Raw genomic sequence first — 16,982 nt, 5'->3', positions numbered from 1 at the left:
ACCTCTCTTTTCGCCACGAGCGATTCAATGAACCTTTGCAGTGCTGCTGGCCTCGGTGTTAAAGGTGGCAGGACTGGTGCCAGGGGCATCCGTCTTTCAGGTAGGGGAGACCGCGGGGTAAAGGGGGCGGGGGAGGTGGCTGCTGTCGCCGTGGCGTATCTTGGAGAGGGAGAAGGGCCTCGCTACAGCCCGCTCCTGCACGCACGGGAAGAAATGGCGCCCGCCAGCGGACGCGGGGCTCTAGAGGTGGCGGGAGATGGGCCAGGGAAGCGGACAGGAGCAGGCCCTTCGCGCAGGCTCCCGGCAGGGCACCCCCAGCACCGACCCGTCCCCCGGTGGGGCCACCGCCGCCGCGACGAGCGCCCGCTCCGGCGGGCCGCGGTGAAGGGGCGGCGCGGTGCACGCCGGGACAGGCACCGCCCGCCCAGGTGAGGCGGCGCGGTGCACGCCGGGAGAAGCCCCGCCCGCCCAGGTGAGGCGGCGCGGTGCACGCCGGGAACGGAGGCTACGCGCCAGATGGGAAGGAGCGGTGCACGCCGGGAGCGACCCTCGCCCGCCTGGGTGAGGCGGCGCGGTGCACGCCGGGAGAGACCCCACCTGCCTAGGTGAGGCGGCGCCGCCGAGCACGGGGGCAACGGCGCTGCCCGCCCGGGTGAGGCGCAGGGCGGTAGCAGCGCTGCCCGCCCGGGTGAGGCGGAGCGGCGCAGGGCGGGAACGGCCCTACCTGCCCGGGTGACTCGGGGCGCTCTAGCCCTCAGCGGCACCGGCGGCTCGGGGAAAGGGTACACCTGGTTGCCGAGACAACGGCCGAACAAGCTTTCTCGCCAATCACTTGGCCTGTTACATTGTGCCCTCTGAAGCGCGCCCAATCACAGGCGAGCTTTCCGAGGCGGCGGGCGCGCTCGGCTAAGCGTGCGCCGCTACTTAAGGTGGCTGGGCGCAGCCTCGACTGCGCAGGCGCCTTAAGGTGGCTCTCGGTGGCGGGGGGAGGAAGCACCGTGCCAGCGCCGCATCGCCCTCCCCCCCCCCCCCCCCAGGGCTGCCAAGCGCACGAGTGGGCCGGGGCCGGCTGCGCTGTCCCGTCCCCGCCGGGGGGGCCCTGCCGCCGCCGCGCTGTGGATAAGCGGGGAGGCGCAGGGCGCTGCCGCCGCTAGAGGCCACCCCAGCAGCGAGCCGGGAGCAACGGCTCCGTCACGACCCCGCGCCTCCGCCCGGCCCGGCCCCCGCCTGGCAGCCAGTGGCAGCCGGCGCCCGGCCCCCGACTGACAGCGGCAAATCGGCGGGGCCGGGCAGGGGCCAAACAGGGCCCGGGCAGGGGCAGAAGTTGAGGGTGAAGCCGCCGAGCCGCGGGGCGGCCGCTGCACCCCGCCGGGAGCAGGTGAGTGCCGCGGGGAGGGCATCACCCCTGGGCTCCTGGCGGGCCTGGCTTTGGGGCTCTCCTGCCGCTTTTCGTGAGGGTTTCAGTCGGAAACGGCCCCCGCCGGGGTCTGGCCGCGGGTGCGAGGCTGGGCAGGGCGGCCTGGCCCGGGGAGCGTGTCCTGGGGGCACCCGTGGCCCTCGGCCGTGCAGGGCAGGGGGTGGTTTTGCCTCCCCCTCCCCTCCCTTCGCGGTGGGGCAGATCTGCCCCCTCGCGACAGGGCGCTTTTGGCCCCCTTCGCGGCTAGACCGCCGTGCTGCCCCTGCTTCCCCCCATGCCGGTGGTGCTGGACGCGCTTGGGCAGCCCACGCGTTGGCATAACCCCTCGCTGGCTAAAGTTAGCCAAGAGAGCTTGCAAATCGCAGCCTGCGGATGGGATGGTCCTGCCACCTCAAGGTATGACCATGGGCAAAGCGTCCAGGGTTTGAGACTGAGAGATGCGGAGCGCATGCTGTTTTGGGTAGTGTTTTGCCAGAGTGAGAGGGACTCATCACCAGTGAGGGTTGCACCCTGAGGTGTCCGTACCCCAGCTTCTCTCTCTGTACAAAGAAGAATTTTTTTTCACCATCATCCATTCCTCAGGGATGCTGAGGCTCCTTGAGGTGTTTGGGGAAAGGAGTCGTCGTGGCATGCACGGATCTCAGACAGCTTTGCTGTGGTGTGCTTTCCAGACACCTGTAATGAGTCTGTCTCCAAGGAATTTAGCTTCCTAACTCCACTCCCTCCTAGTGATTACACTAAAATGAGACCTTTGTTTATGTGAACAGGAGTGCTGTCAGCTCCAGCACATGGGAACGGTGTGACTGATGTAATGCTGTGTCCTGAACAAACAACAGAGGTCAGCAGGCAGTAGGGAAGTGAAAAACACTACTTGGAGGACTTCTGAGGCTTTTTGATCAGAGCTTTCCAAATGGAGAGGCCTGATATTTAATACCAGCTGATTATAAGTCACCTTCAGGGCCAAGCTGGTTCGTGAGCTTAAGTAAACCAAGTACTGTGTGAGTTTTGGTGTTTGAGACTTTCTGAGAAGCCATTTAAACTCTGCTTTCTCTGATGATCTGTGCAGGTCTTAGTTTGATAGCAGGGAATTTTCTGTGAGAGTGTGAGATCTGTGGGCTACCCTTCTCCAGGGTTTCATTGCAGGCTTTGTACCATGGAGTTCATTTGACCGGATTCTTGTTTTTAATCTTTTCTAGTGTCATCTTGGAGGAATATAACCTTGCTGCCCCACTAACTCACTGGAAATTTTGGCTGATCTACACCTCTGCCTGGAGAACCTGTCCTGTCTCGGCTTAGTGTAGAGTAAAAAGAAAAGCAGCGGATAGCCTACAGAGAGGTTTCTTGTTCTTCACTGAACTAATCATCCTTTTTCTAAGCAAGCAGGATGGAAGGGAAGAAGTGGTACAAAGCTACAGATAAAGTGTTTCCACCAGGGTCTGAGTCTCTTCTTTAAAGAGCAGTTCCAGTGTCGAAGAAGCTAAAAAGCAAGCGCTCCAATAAATCAAAATGGAAGGAGGCAGTGGTCCAAATCTGCAACTTCAGCAGCTTCCATTGGCCACAGCAGCAGTTTCTGTACAGCCACACACAGACTCCTTTTCTTACAAGGTCAGATTTCTACCCCAGTGTACCCCTGGAAGGCCTTAACTATTCAAGAAAGCTGATAATGCAACTTTGTGTTTTGCTTATCTTTTTCGTGGAAAGTGCATTGTCTTTGTATTTTGCTGTGCCTGGAGGCGCCAGTGTATTACACGTTGTGTATATAAGCAGTGAGAGAAAGAAAGAGAAATCCCATGTCTTGAAGAGCTAGACAAAGTGGAGAAAGAATGATCAGCAATTAAAAGATCAGGTGGATATCTGAAGGTGGTTAGATGCAATAAACTCTGCTCAGTTCCTTTTCAGCCGAACTCCCACATCAGTAATTGAGGTGTTTTGTATCTTCAAGTGCTTGTATTTCAGGTGGGTCAGCCCACGGTCATGCACAGAGCCTACAGCCAAGGTAGGAACAGAGTCATTGCTGTAGTTCCTCCTTGTTCCCCAGCTGAGAGTGGAGCTGTTTGCAGTTCAGTTTTCTCCGAGTCCCTGTTTCTGAAGGCGCTCTGAAAATCCCAGCAAGAAAGCCTTTTTTTCAGCAGAAAAAGTGCTTTACTGAGACCGCAATCCTAAGTGCAATATAGCAGTTGACCAGGCTGACATGAGCATCTTCTGGGCTTGCACGCTCTCACAGCCCAGGAGCCAACTCCAAATTTGTGCTACTCTAAGGGGTTTTTCAGCAGAGGTGCTATCTCTGCCATGCCTTCCAAGCTGAAATCCAGCTGATGAACCAGCCAATAGTGCCGAGTTTTGCTGGCTGCATCTGTGATCACCCTGTGATATTTTTATACCAACTTTACTGTCTGTTATGGGAAGATATCTCATGTGTTTTTGACTGAAGCTGCTTGGATGAACCTTACTTTCTTTTAGCCCGAGAAAGAGCTTTTTATTCCACTGATATGAACTTTAAAGTTTCAAGTCATTGCTTTATCAAGTATGAGAAAAGCGGGACTAGTATATTTACTGTTGAGGGAGGAATACAAATGTGAGCTCAGCTATCCCAAATCAATCAGAGTAAGTACTCCAGTGTTATCTTGGAGACCTGCACTAAAGTGAAAAGCGCTAATGATATCGGATGAGATTTAGACAGTTGTTGGAGGAAGATAAATGCTAAACGGCTTGGCCTGGCCTTGGGTTCTTCTGTTTACTCCTAATGTACATTTCAGTTGTGTCTCAGCCTGCTTTACATCCTTGTTTTTATTTCAGATTCTCTCTTTGGGCTGTGCAAATTTATTGCAGATCTACGAATGCTAATGGAGAAGGGGTTGGGAGCTTACTATGAGTTTCTACCTGTTGCCTTTCACTTTCGAATAAGTGGTTCATATGAAAAGCAGCATAAAATCGTCTGTGGTAATTGGGCTGCCCCATCAAGTGGCCTAAATTATGCCTTTATCCAGCAGAGGTTATGGATGTAGATCAACCAGAATAGTTTGAAAAAATGACCAACAGAATGAAGAGGTCTCTAATCCATACTCCGCTGAATTCCAGGCCGACAAATATCCCCATGAAAACAAATTTTCAAATGGAAGAGCGACTGGAGAGACTGTTATGTGTAGTTTTGCCTTCTTTCCCTCTGAGAAACTGCAAAGAATGCAAATATATGCATGCCAATTTAAGTCTTTCATAAGAACTGTCAGTTAAGGCAGGGTTGTTTTTTTCACCCAAGTTTCACAGTTTTGGAGCAGAGGCACATGGAACTCGCCTGAATTGCCCTAGATCACATAGAAGGAGTGGAAGATAACAGGGATTTTATCGCTAGGTGATCTAGGAACTATTTGAAAAGTCTACTCTGCTCCCAGTTGTGTTTTTAAAAAAACAACAACAACAAAAAAAACCCTACCTCCTTCAGGGTCCAGTGGGTAAACTTAATATCTATATATTTACTTTTGTTTTACAGGAAAACTTGATTGGTGCATTGCTGGCTATTTTTGGGCATCTTGTTATCAGTATTGCGCTGAACCTCCAGGTAAGTGTCATGAAACAAATATTGACCCTGCCTTGAGCATGCTGCATTTAAAAATCATCAGACGTGCCAAAGCTTCTGTGCCTGTGTTTTCCTTTCTAGAAATACAGCCACATCCGGCTGGCAGGTTCCAAAGACCCCCGAGCCTACTTCAGAACCAAGACATGGTGGTGTGGACTGCTTCTGCTTGTGCTGGGAGAATTGGGAGTGTTTTCCTCTTACGCCTTTGCTCCTCTTTCACTGATTGTGCCACTCAGTGCAGTGTCTGTTATAGGTAAGGTGGAGAGAGATGTCTGTCATGCAAGGCTGCACGTATTCCAGTGTGAAACTTTTGATAACTGGGCCAATACATAACTCATCCTGTTTTTCTCTCTCTCTTTGTTTGTTTTTATAGCTAGTGCAATCATAGGAATTATATTTATTAAAGAAAAATGGAAGCCCAAGGATTTCTTGAGTAAGTTACACACTTCTTTTTTTAATTTTTCCTCTCTGTTTACAAGCCATCCTGCACAGAATTTGACCTGTTAAGAAAAATAAGTGGAGGGATGGCAAGATCTCCACTAGCTATAACGTCTCTTCAGAGAAGTGTGTCATTCCATCCACTCTTTGTTAAAAATGATAGGGTTTTTTTGTTTATTTTATTTCTTTGGCCTGTGCCAAATTTGCAGGATCTCACCTTGTCATCTCACCGTTTTTTAGATACACATGGAAATGGTTTTTGTTAGCATGATCTCCAGGCTGAAGCTATAGCTTTGGACCTTGACTCTGCAGTAGCTTAGGCATAACTGAATCAGCTGAATTTCATGTGTGTGCAAGTGTCTGCAGAACTGGGGCATTCTTTCTTCCATTTCCTGGAAAATGATCTTTAGGCAGTGCCAGGCAGGGTAAGCTCCAGATGTAGATCTTGTAGCTCCTATTTGTTTGACAGATGCTACCTGGTATGAGCTCTTTTTCTCCACTCACAGCACATGCATTGCCTGGGGGTTTTTCGGTTCTAATATTTTGAAAGTGGGGCATGAAGGGTGGAGGAATGAGTCATTCACAGGAATCTGCATGATGTCATTAATGGTCACTGTGCATGTACAATATTAACTCCATGCATCTATACTAACCTGCTAATCTTATCCTCTCTTTTTTGTCCTTTGGTTGCCGAAGGGCGCTATGTTTTGTCCTTTGTAGGCTGTGGTTTGGCAATTGTTGGAACTTATCTGCTGATAACATTTGGACCTAATAGTCATGAGAAGATGACAGGAGAGAATATCACTAGGCATTTAGTGAGCTGGCCATTTCTGTTGTATATGGTAAGATGGCCCATAAAACGTGGGGTAGTTGTTTTTCTGCTATATGCCTGACTGGGAGTTGCATTTCAAACATTCTTTTTATTTATGGTTACTAGCTATATTTCTTGCACTTGTTAATGAACCTATGCCAGCTTTTGCCTGTGTCTGTTCTGCAGTGCACGTGGACACCTACATGCACAATTTGGAACCCTCACGTTCTTTATCTGAGTTATTCTGTTAGGATTTAAATATGTTTAACTGAAAGGTTTTTAAAAAACCTGCTCTCTCCCAGTCCTGCCAGCCTCGACCTGTGGCTATAGTATTAATGGCAGCAGAGAACAACTGCTGCAGAGGTGCCCAAATGCCATGCTCACATCTGGGCTTTTTCTAGAGTAACTTTCTCAGGAGCTGTTCTGCTCCCACTGAAAATCATGTGAAGGTTTGTTTTTTTTTAATTATTGATTATTATTTTACTTTTTTGGAGATAGGCTTGGCTATTGAATGTGATACATACTGCAGGGACTATGAAAAGAATCTCATTAGTGAAAGTAGGCTGAGATCTGTGATGTGAATGTTCAGTCAGAATTATTTGATCTGCTGCTTTACTGTGAACATAATCTCAGAAGTGTCCCATGCTCCTGTTCTGCAAGAACTTATTAAGTATCTCATCAAATTAGAATCTGAGATCATGCTAAATTTGATCTATAATTTTGTGGGCTCAGTATTTTCCTTTGTTTTGTCCCAGGATTTAACTGGCTCAGAGTCCCATTTACTGCCAACCCCTAGCCCCACAAGCACCCCACCCCTCACTTTCTAATAAACTCTTTTTTTTGTTGTTTTAGCTTGTGGAGATCATCATATTCTGCCTGCTACTATATTTTTACAAGGAGAAAAATGCAAACTACATTGTAGTTATTCTTCTCCTGGTAGCTTTGCTGGGTAAGTTGATATGGACTTGTAAGATATTCCAACCCTGGATTATAACAGTAAACTAAAGCATCTGTGGCTTATAGGGAACTTTATTGATCTAACTAATGTCATAAAAGACAACAATCTACCTTACAATTGTTACTACAAAGCAGATAAAAACAATATCTTGCAGTGGTATTTAGGATCTTTGCAAATGATCTTTGCACTGTGAAGACCATTTCCCTTAAGGACTTAAAACCTCCAAAATACAAAAAGTGCAAGTTACTTATTAGTTTTCCTAACTTTAATCTATGCATTCAAAGCGTGGTTTATCTTTTCAATGGAGAAGAAGGGCAGATTGAGTGGGTGGAAGAAAGAATTTTACTTAAGGAGTCTTCTTGGCCTGATGAAGATCTGCTGTGTGATCAAAGAAAGAGCAAACGTTCTGCCATGCCAGTATGTCCCTGTTTAAACCGGGAGATACTCAGGGTATGGGTTGCAATGATATTCCTGAGTCCACGGTAGGCTATGAGAATCTCCTATCAGTGACTTTGGAAATGCCAGGATTTTACTTGTATTTTCTTCACATTAATCTTTTTTATTAAGAAATAGTGGATCAATTAAACCTTAAAAAAGTGTAAGTAAAAGCAAGGCAGTGACAGTCCAAACATGCTGGAGAATCTACGTCACAGTCCTCAAGCTTTGCTATTTATACAGCCTCCATCACTGCAGTGTCCGTCTCTTAACGAGCTGTGAGGAGCTGGGTTTCGGTAACTGTACGCTTCAAAGGCTGGGTGAATCTTAGAAAAAGCAACTATTCTAATTGTGAATGGCCTAGACTTGTGTCTACAAGAACTGGAAAGGAAATTAGCTCTTTCTAATTTATGTTTTGAAAACTTCTTTAGCTCTACTAACAGAGCCAATATGTCACCAGAAGTTAAAACTGTCATATTCTTCCATCACTTGATTTTACAGCACTATCTAAATGTTCAAGAAAATTGGTAAATGCTCCTAATCCTATGGACAAGAGAATTGTGTTACAGAAAGGTTAAGTGATATATTGGAGGTCGCTTTAATAAAAGTTGTCGGGATTAAAATTTGCAGAGTTGGGAATAAAATTAGCAGTTTGCATCCCATTTGACCTAGCAAAAGGAGGGTTCAAGTGCCTATAGCTCTTGGTTTTGTTTGCAGCTGTCTGTCATGTATAGAGCAAATGGGCAGTGTTTCTGTCCCGTTGAGTACGTATGTATCAGTGCTTCAGCTGAGTAAATGGTAGATATTTGGTAAATGTTGGTAAATATTTATATCTTGGTAAATATCTTGGTAAATATTCACAGGTTCTATGACTGTTGTGACTGTGAAGGCTGTGGCAGGCATGATTGTTGTCTCGATACAAGGAAACCTCCAGCTCGACTACCCTATATTTTATATCATGTTGGTGTGCATGATCGCTACAGCGATCTTCCAAGCAACGTAAGACACTTTCACTCTCTCCTTGTCTATAATTCTGCTGGTTTCAGTGGATCAGTAATCAATGGACTGTTTGTTATTCATTCAGAGAATGCTGAGCAAATTTTAGTGAGAAGAGTTTATCCATTCTCTTCTGTGACCTGTCCTCAAATCCAGGCAACAGGATTCACAGTTCTTCTCTACTATTCTTCTCTTCACCTGTTCTTCTCTACTATTCCATGCAGTTATACTGCCAAGTAGTTTAGATCCCAAATTTATACATAATTCAAGTATTTGCAAAACAAGGGCGCAAATGAAATGGTGAGAAATCAAATACTATGTCTTTGCACTGGTCAAAACCAAAGAGGTATCAGCGTTATTGATGATACTTCCTTTTTTTTTTTTCCTTTGTTGTTGTAATAATATAAAATGCCAGTAGCAACAGGGATAAGAAGTTATTTAAAACGGTGGTGACGTTCTGGCCCTGTGGTGAACGGCAATAACGTTACTGCCTTTAGCAAGTACAGTGGTGTAGGATTGTCTCTTCTCTCATTTTTATTAATTCCAAGTGATGCTACTGCAAATCTAGTGAGAAAGAGAATAAGGTTTATTAAATTTATGTAGCGTCATTCTTTTGAAATGTGCCTCCAAAAAGGAGTACTATGCTTGTCCATGCAAACTGCTATACAATTTGAGTACTCCTCCCAAATCAACATGTGTCATCTGTCATTGTATTGCAGATTTTTAGCTCAAGCCTCACAGCTGTATGACTCATCTCAGATTGCCAGCATCGGCTATATCCTGTCCACAACAGTAGCAATCACAGCAGGTAACTGCCCAAATGCATTGGTAGTGTGTTGGCCCCCTTTAAAGGAAGAGGAAAACAGTTTGGAGAATAGCCCTCACTTGCAGCTTAGGGAGGTGAACACTCTGCAAGACGATGACTTGCATTTTCTTGTCATCTCTCTTCTGCAGCTGGCTGCTTTTTTTTTTTTTTTTTTTTTTTTACTCCAAAGTGTGCATTGTCCTGTTAGACTGTGTTAAAACTTTCTCTTAAGATCTGTCATTTTGTTGTCCGTGGATACTTACGTTTGAAACTGTTACTCATGCCACGCTAGTGTATAGAAAAAGAGGGTAATGTGTGCTCTGTTATACTGTGCAACTTGGATACACAGCTGAAATTTCTCCTTGTGTATTTTTATTCGGATCTTGTTCAAATGTGTCTGATGCAATGTGTATAAATGTATTTGTTTCCTCTGTACAAGAGCATTACAATTCTTTTCCTATAGTCTTGTTTGCATTATATCTAGGATGCAACTGCTCTTGGCTTTATAGGCAGTTTTCTGTCTGACCAGCTTACTCCAATTTCAGCACTTGCCCACATAAGGAAAGTTCTGTTTGTACGCACAAAGATGAGCACTTTGAACCCCCTTAGGCTTCAAACCTAATAAGTGACCTTTTTCTGGTTTTGTTCTTGTCAGTTAGAAGACATGTGAGGAAAACCAAAAAAGAACATGCTGCAAAAAGTGTGTCTGCTTGACAAAGATGGATACTATCTGTGTAAATATTAATGTTCTAGGTATATAAGGGCAATAACTTCCCCTTTTAAATTACACGTTGCCTTTAATTCTCCTCAATGTCATGAGAGTCTGTAGCCTGCTCTTTGGCTAATGTTTATTTCCTGTCATGTTCCCAGCCATATGCTGCTCTCGTATTTGTCAGTTTATTTACTTCATTTAGAAATGTAAAGAGTAGAAGCCACGGTCTGTGAACTAGGCTTCTCGTCCTGTTGACATCCAAAACACTGAGGACATTTGTCATCTTCTAGGTTTGACCTATATATACTCGATTGGGGTCAAGAACTTGTATCCTGTTGCAATTAGGTCCTGCTTGGTTTGTTATTCAGACTTTAGAAATACGATCTCTTATGTTTGTACGGTAACTGCTGCTGAACGGTGAGATTCTGGCCCTGGTTGATTAGCACAGTGACCTGCGATAGTTCTAATACTACACCTCCTGCCCCCCAAAATACAAAAGGATTTGTACCAGTTGCTGTGCTGCCGTACAGATTTACTTACAGCTATATTAGTTGTGCCAGTATAACTATTTTTGGTAGTCAAATTCTCGAAAGATTTGTCAATAAACAGTATCTGTTCAAGTTGAAGTCAGGTCACCACTTTCTATTTTAAGACCTTTAAAAGAACAAAGGTGCCTATAAACATAGAAATCTTGCATGATTTGTTACCTGGATTGATCAGTGCCGGAAACGTAGCACTAATAGCTCATGTAAGCTGGAAAGAGAGGTGTCATGAATTATTTCTATTTCAAGGAGCAACTTTCTACTTGGACTTCACTGGCGAAGATGTTCTCCACATATGTATGTTTGCACTTGGGTAAGTGTTTAAAAAGTTTATTTGATTAAAAAACTGAGAAGTATTTCTTTACATGGCTAAACTTGACAAAATTATATATATTTTGTCTTCTGCACTTTCTGTCTTGGAGAGGAAGACAATCTGAATGCATTTTCTGAATTAGAATGGACAGTGGTCCACAGAATTCAGTATCTTGTCTGAATGATGCTGAATCCTCTAGAGGAATTGTGTAACGCTGGGTCATGCGTAATTGTACAACACTTATGCCACACAGGAAGTCTCTTTTTGACTGTAACTGGAGGTCAGTTTGTGTGTTGAAGCATATGTAGCTTTTTTCTCCCTGTATGTTTATTCCCTTCAAGATGAGCTGGAAGGTTCTTAAGCTCTCCTGCTCTTCAATCTAGAAGAATTTTAGAATAACCAAAAGAAAATTCATCCCCCAGGAATCCATTTCAGGTTTTGCTCTGAGCCTTCATTGAATTATGACAGGACGTAAGGAGTCCTATTTCTTAGGTATTTCTTATGGGCATTCACATAATGCTGATATGATCGGTAAAACATTTACTGTGTAACTCAGCATGTAGTCCTAGCAGTGTCTTGATATGACTAATTCTCCATAAGCAGGGAACATGCTGAAATATATTTCAAATTAATACAGAAAAAACAATTGAGAGGTTAATGTTATGAACCTTGCCTTTCTCTGTCACTGTACTGTAAAAATCAAAACTGACAGTTGTCAGTGTATTTGCCTATGGGAAATCCCTCAAAGTTCAGACTGTTAAATCCTGGAATTTCATTACAGCAAATCAAACTTTGATACGCTTCCTTTCACCTCTGGTTAGTCAAGCTCAGCTAATTAACGTGAAAACTTTTCACTGCCTTTTATCAAAAAGGTGGAGTTGTTCTGACTGACTGCTAGTTGCTAGGTGGGCTTCAGTACTGTTCAAAAGGGTTGTTCAGCTGAAATAGTTCCCTGTAACTGTCTCCACAGTTCTGTCTCTTCCAGTTCTGATTTGCTTACGGTGTTACATGATAGGCACTCAGAAAAAGCAACATGCGACATTGGCTCTTCTCCCTTTTCACATTCACCTCATCAGATTTTGTCTTCTCTCAGGTGCCTCATAGCATTTCTAGGTGTCTTCCTGATCACAAGAAACAGGAAGAAATCTGTGCCCTTTGAACCTTACATATCGATGGATGCTATGCCAGGTAACAGTAAAAATCCAGTGGTTTACTGCCTTTTTTTCTTTAAGTTCTGGGTTTCAGAATGAAAACTCATGCTTTAATCTCTCTTCCGCATCCTGATGCATCAAGCAGCTATGTTGTCTGTTTTTCCCTTTTGTTCTTGCTTGCTGTTTGCACCTTGTGATGGGTATACGTATGCTCTACACGAAGCAGAGAAGAGATAACGTGCCACTTGGATGTCACTTATTCTGGGTCCTGTCAGGGGGAGTGGCAGGTTTTAGCAGAAGAGCCTTGTTCAGTCGGCTACTATCTGGGGAGGAGATGGGGATGAACAGCAAATGGAAATGGTTCCATTTGCTTGGAACTGGGCTTGGTCCAACTGGAAGACTGACCTCTGGGGAGGACAGGTACACTGCAAGAGGTAAAGGCCAGAAGGAGCAGAAATTTCTTCTGGGAAATATAGCTATACTGTCTTTCTGGTGAGCTATATAAAAGATATGCAGCATTTGATAAATAACTGACTGCCGTCCTTCATTCACTAGAAACTTATTTTTCTATTAGCTGCTTTACTGCTAAGCAGAAAAACACTGTCTTTCGTTTAACACTCAAGGAACTGATGAGCTGCATATCACTAACCCTGAGACTACACAATTTGCTGATTTAACAGAGTGCAGAAAGAATGCACTTTTGTTCCTAACTACTTAATCTCTGTTTTTGCTCTTCTCAGGCATGCAGAACATGCATGATAAAGGGGTTGCAGTTCAGCCTGACCTCAAAGCTTCTTTTTCCTACGGTGCCCTAGAGAACAATGACAACATGCCGGAAATTTATACTCCAGCTACGTTGCCGATAGTGCAGGAGCAACATGGTTCCAAAGGAGTTTCTGCTCCACCCTACCGAGTGCTGGAACACAGCAAAAAGGAGTGAGTGACCTTTAAGGAACTGATTTGAATCATCAGGAGTGTGACCTTTATTTATTTACCTTTTTCAGTTTAAAATATAAGTTAAGTGTAAAGCCAACCTTGATACAGTTTAAAGCTTGCCTCAAACTTAACTTTCAAGGATGATTATTTTAATAAACAACTCTCTATAGTTGTGAAGTTGAAAGCATTTGTTGTAGCAAGAAGTAAATCACAGTTCTCCTTTGAATGCTGCTATCGGGGAGTGTGAAATGGCAAGTGCAGTATTGTGGCTGTATGAAACTGATGAGATAGCAGGCGTTGTGGAAATGCAGAGCCGTGGGAAGAAAAGTGACTGTGCAATTTATAGCCCTGCTGGGAATGGGTTTATCTCCAAACTGAAATTTTCATGAGTTGCCCACAGTGAGAGAAAGGCAGGCTGTAATCTTTCATATATAGAGACTGTGAAGGATTTCCAGAAAAGTTGTAAATCCTCCCATCTCTGACATAACCACCAAACCACCTTAGCATGGCAAGAAAATGGTACTGTTTTCAAGCGAAAATACCGGGGCTTACTGTGTCTTCAGAGTGGCATAATCCGTTAGCATAAGTAAGCTACTTTATTTCTTCAAAGCCTGGATCTTTGACGTTTCCTGTATAACTATTCTTTGACTAGTGTTGAACATATGCACTGAGTATGTGAATAGTTTTTATAGCACCATTGGATTATATGGCAGCTTAGGACAAAGATTATCTTTTGGCAGTTTTCTGGTTTCATAGCAGGAGCTTCAGGTTGGATCAAATGGTGCAAAAGGAACACTGTAAAGGACAAGAACAAGATGAAATGAGAATAGCAATGTGACTGGTATTCCTCATAGGAGTTTATCTATAGTTCTTGAGAGGTCCAAATTCTCTATCATTTTATTTCCTCTCTGGGTCAGGCAGGGTTTCTAACTTTGTTTAGTGGTCTTAGACGCTTAGAGATATCCACAATCCTTTGGCAATTTTAAAAAGCCCAGCCTAGGTCTTGTAGGTGGGGGTTCCCTACCTTTTTTTCCTCAAAAGCAAGAAAAAGTATTGGCCTAATAGTGTGAATGACCTAACAAAAAACAAGCTTGCACAGTCCAGCACTCAGAGAACTCTAACAATAATGAAGCATTGTGTACTCACGATATTTATCTTTCCAGTTTCCAAGAGATGGCCAGAAGTTGATAGGGAGAATAGATGCAAGGGGAAACTTATCAAGGGAAAGGGACAAAGTACATTGTTTACCGGTGTATGCAAGTTATACCTGCTTTCTAGGCAGTTGCACTTTGATACCATCATCTTCTCTAAAGACAGTTGTTTTGCTGGGAAACAGAATTCTAAGTCTAACTGGGTGTGTCTTGGACTGTATGTGTAGCAGTGTCTGCATGCACTTAGAAAACCTTATTTGAAATGAGTATCACTTGTTCTATGCGTTTTAAGTGGTCACTCTGACACCAATGGTTTTGGGAGGGTCTTGGACTTGCAGCTGTGGCTTTCTGCTTTTGTTTTTAATTGACTCATGCCCAGATTCTGTTCCCACTACCAAAAACTCCCAAGCACTCTTGACTTGTATATAGTTATTCCAGATTCCTGCTACTGTACATGACAACAGAACTGTTCTTTTTGCATATGTTTGCCTTGCCACCTATGAATACTAATTTAATCTGGAAGTACTTGAGTGCTTTGGCATTTTTGTGCAGCTTAGAAAAATATGACCTCGCTCTGCAAAGAGTGGATGCCTGGTGTGTGCACGTGTACCTCTATGTGAAGTTTCTTCACTAGCTTGGCATGTCTGACAATTCAGATCTTATCAGTGGCATCCTGTACACTAAAGCAGATATTTCTTGAGGTTTCATAAGCTGTTCTTTTGCCCACAATACTTTCTGTGTTCAAGTAAGATAACAATGTTAATGGGCTAATATTGCCAGTACATTAATCTTCTTGGAGTTGCAATGACACTGATTTACTACCTTTGGCTCTGTATCCCTGGTAATCAATTTTTTTGTGAATTTATGTGCGACTTTTGTTCATTAATGATACAAAACAAAATAGTACATGAATGAGAAGGGTACAAGATACTGGCTTTTCTTATCTCTTCCGTTCTAATCAATGAGGCAGTAGCTGTTTTGACTTAGTAGTTCTGAAACCATAGAAATATATTCTTTTAAAACAAGCTGTGCTATACCATGCATACCTACAAACTCCACTTCTTACATGGTAATAGTCTCTCTTTAGTTGCTACGGGGGTTGCCACATTATAAAATAGTTGATCTAAAGGGCCCAAATGTTATGCTATTGACTTCTATTGTTAAGGTGATCCTGTGTGTTACTGAATATAGTTTTTCTAATTCTTGGGGCTCCTCAGTTCTATTTAAAAACTGCAGTTGACTGATATGCAGACTTTGTGGCCAATAAATGGTTGGTTAGGTTTTTATCCTAATCACAGGACTATCTTTATTCCTAAAATCACGAGATAACAGACATGGAGTTCACTGCCAGGTGGGGAGCTGCTCTGATGCTGAGCCTCTGCTTGTACGTCTTGTCTGTGGGCTGCTCTCTGGCCTGATTCAGTAGTTATTGCACAAGCTCTGTGGACTCTCCATAGCCCTGCAGCCTCAGCATTGACTGTCAGGCCAGTAGTCATGTCCTCTCTGCCAGGGAGCCCTCAGTTGGCATCGCGTGGGACAGTCTTCTGCTCTGAGTGAATTTTTCCTCCAGCCATAACCTGAACTTTATTTTTTGTGCTATTTTAGCTCACCCTTTCCCCCCCCCCCTTTTTTTTTTTTTTCCCAAGACTCTAGAGGCAGGAGTCTCGCTCCAAAGACTTCCATAGTCCTGCTTTATTTACCCGGTTGCTCTTATGTTTTTAAATACTTCTGCCTAATATTGACAGTTACCTTTACATTCAGTGAGACTTGCTTTTGGAAATCTTCTGACAAAGGGTTCCCAGGGAGATGGTGTTTGTTTCTACAACAAACAAATCACAATATTTTGGATTACTCAACTGTGCCAGGTCAGTAGAGCCTGGGATGTTTCTTAGCCTGTAGGCCTTAACAGCTAATGTTGTAAGGGTTCATCTTTGCCACCTTTGTGGGGATTTTTTGTTTTGTTTTGTTTCACTTTCCAGTTTTACAGCAGCCGTCTCTGTTGCTAAGAAGGCATACGTTGGGGCACCAGAAGACAAACATCTGTTTCAATGGAGTGTAGGAGTTCTCCAGTCTCTTTTCACGTTATATAGCTCAGTATTGAAATAAATTCCTTACATCCCTTCTTGTCTAGAGCTTAGAAGCCCAAAACAGGGAACTATTTGTACCCTCAGATCTCTACTTTTTACAGAATGCTCTTAGGGATGAGGTGACAAGGGGGCTGCAGCAAACCTTTAAAGTTACACTGGACATGAACAATTTAAAGAGCCCCATGCCACACCCTAGTCATTCTTGCAGGCTGAAAAATAATCTGTTGGTGTAAAGCACATTTTAACATGTGTATGTCAAAACTTCAGTTTATCTAGGGCTGATCTTCTGAGAAGCAGGGCACCCTAAACAGCTGAGTATGCTTAGATTTCCAAATACGCAGTCTTTTGCCGAACCCAGAGCTGAATATGTGCACAGAAATGAATCGACTGCTGCCTCCTTTACTAAAATGGTGGAAAAACTCCTTAACTCTCTCTTCCAGTTTCTTTACCAAATGTGAACTGACATCTATTGCCTCTACACTGTGTGGCTTTTTGATGCACCAGAGCACTTAATATATTTCTCAATGTATAGTTACATGTAATTTTATGCTGTGGATTACAGCTCTGATGTTGGCTGAATGTGCAAAATGATCTACCTATAATGTTCTTTTGTTCACATTAAAATGTGTAAATAAAGCAAGCTTTACAGTATTGGA

The 16,982-nt window shown here is 44.0% G+C and overlaps 2 protein-coding genes across 5 annotated transcripts in view; one reads left to right on the top strand and one right to left on the bottom strand.

The window, feature by feature from the left end:
- STPG1 (sperm tail PG-rich repeat containing 1) overlaps positions 1 to 829 on the bottom strand; it is a 16,000-nt gene extending 15,171 nt beyond the window's left edge. For 2 of the 3 annotated variants that reach the window (XM_068917549.1, XM_009668255.2), the window contains exon 1: positions 3 to 385. The gene's annotated coding sequence lies outside the window, so the exon portion shown is untranslated. Of the gene's footprint in view, positions 1 to 2; positions 386 to 724 lie in introns of those variants that run through there. The other variant, XM_068917548.1, reaches the window with a different exon arrangement.
- On the top strand, positions 504 to 16,982 carry NIPAL3 (NIPA like domain containing 3). 2 transcript variants are annotated; one of them, XM_068917547.1, is made up of 12 exons: positions 504 to 605; positions 2,614 to 3,022; positions 4,905 to 4,973; positions 5,073 to 5,244; positions 5,365 to 5,424; positions 6,126 to 6,271; positions 7,093 to 7,189; positions 8,497 to 8,632; positions 9,349 to 9,437; positions 10,938 to 11,001; positions 12,095 to 12,189; positions 12,893 to 16,982. In XM_068917547.1, the coding sequence occupies exons 2-12, from the start codon at positions 2,924 to 2,926 to the stop codon at positions 13,090 to 13,092; spliced, it is 1,227 nt and encodes a 408-aa protein (XP_068773648.1). In that variant the 5' UTR covers positions 504 to 605; positions 2,614 to 2,923; the 3' UTR covers positions 13,093 to 16,982. The 2 variants fall into 2 exon arrangements, with proteins under 2 accessions (XP_068773648.1, XP_068773647.1); XM_068917546.1 differs by lacking the exon at positions 504 to 605 and adding an exon at positions 1,202 to 1,378.

The sequence above is a fragment of the Struthio camelus genome, chromosome 23 (assembly GCF_040807025.1).
Source record: "Struthio camelus isolate bStrCam1 chromosome 23, bStrCam1.hap1, whole genome shotgun sequence".
Taxonomy (NCBI): Eukaryota; Metazoa; Chordata; class Aves; order Struthioniformes; family Struthionidae; genus Struthio; species Struthio camelus.
The sequence above is the reverse complement of the archived record's forward strand: the minus strand, read 5'-3'. Positions and strand labels throughout refer to the sequence as shown.

What these genes read in the sequence shown, in the direction of transcription:
- NIPAL3 (XM_068917547.1), top strand. Translation starts at nt 2,924, where the DNA reads ATGGAAGGAGGCAGTGGTCCAAATCTGCAACTTCAGCAGCTTCCATTG. An exon ending in GAAGCCCAAGGATTTCTTGA is followed by an intron (nt 5,425 to 6,125) that starts GTAAGTTACACA and finishes TGGTTGCCGAAG; the next exon opens with GGCGCTATGTTTTGTCCTTT. An exon ending in AACAGTAGCAATCACAGCAG is followed by an intron (nt 9,438 to 10,937) that starts GTAACTGCCCAA and finishes TTCTATTTCAAG; the next exon opens with GAGCAACTTTCTACTTGGAC.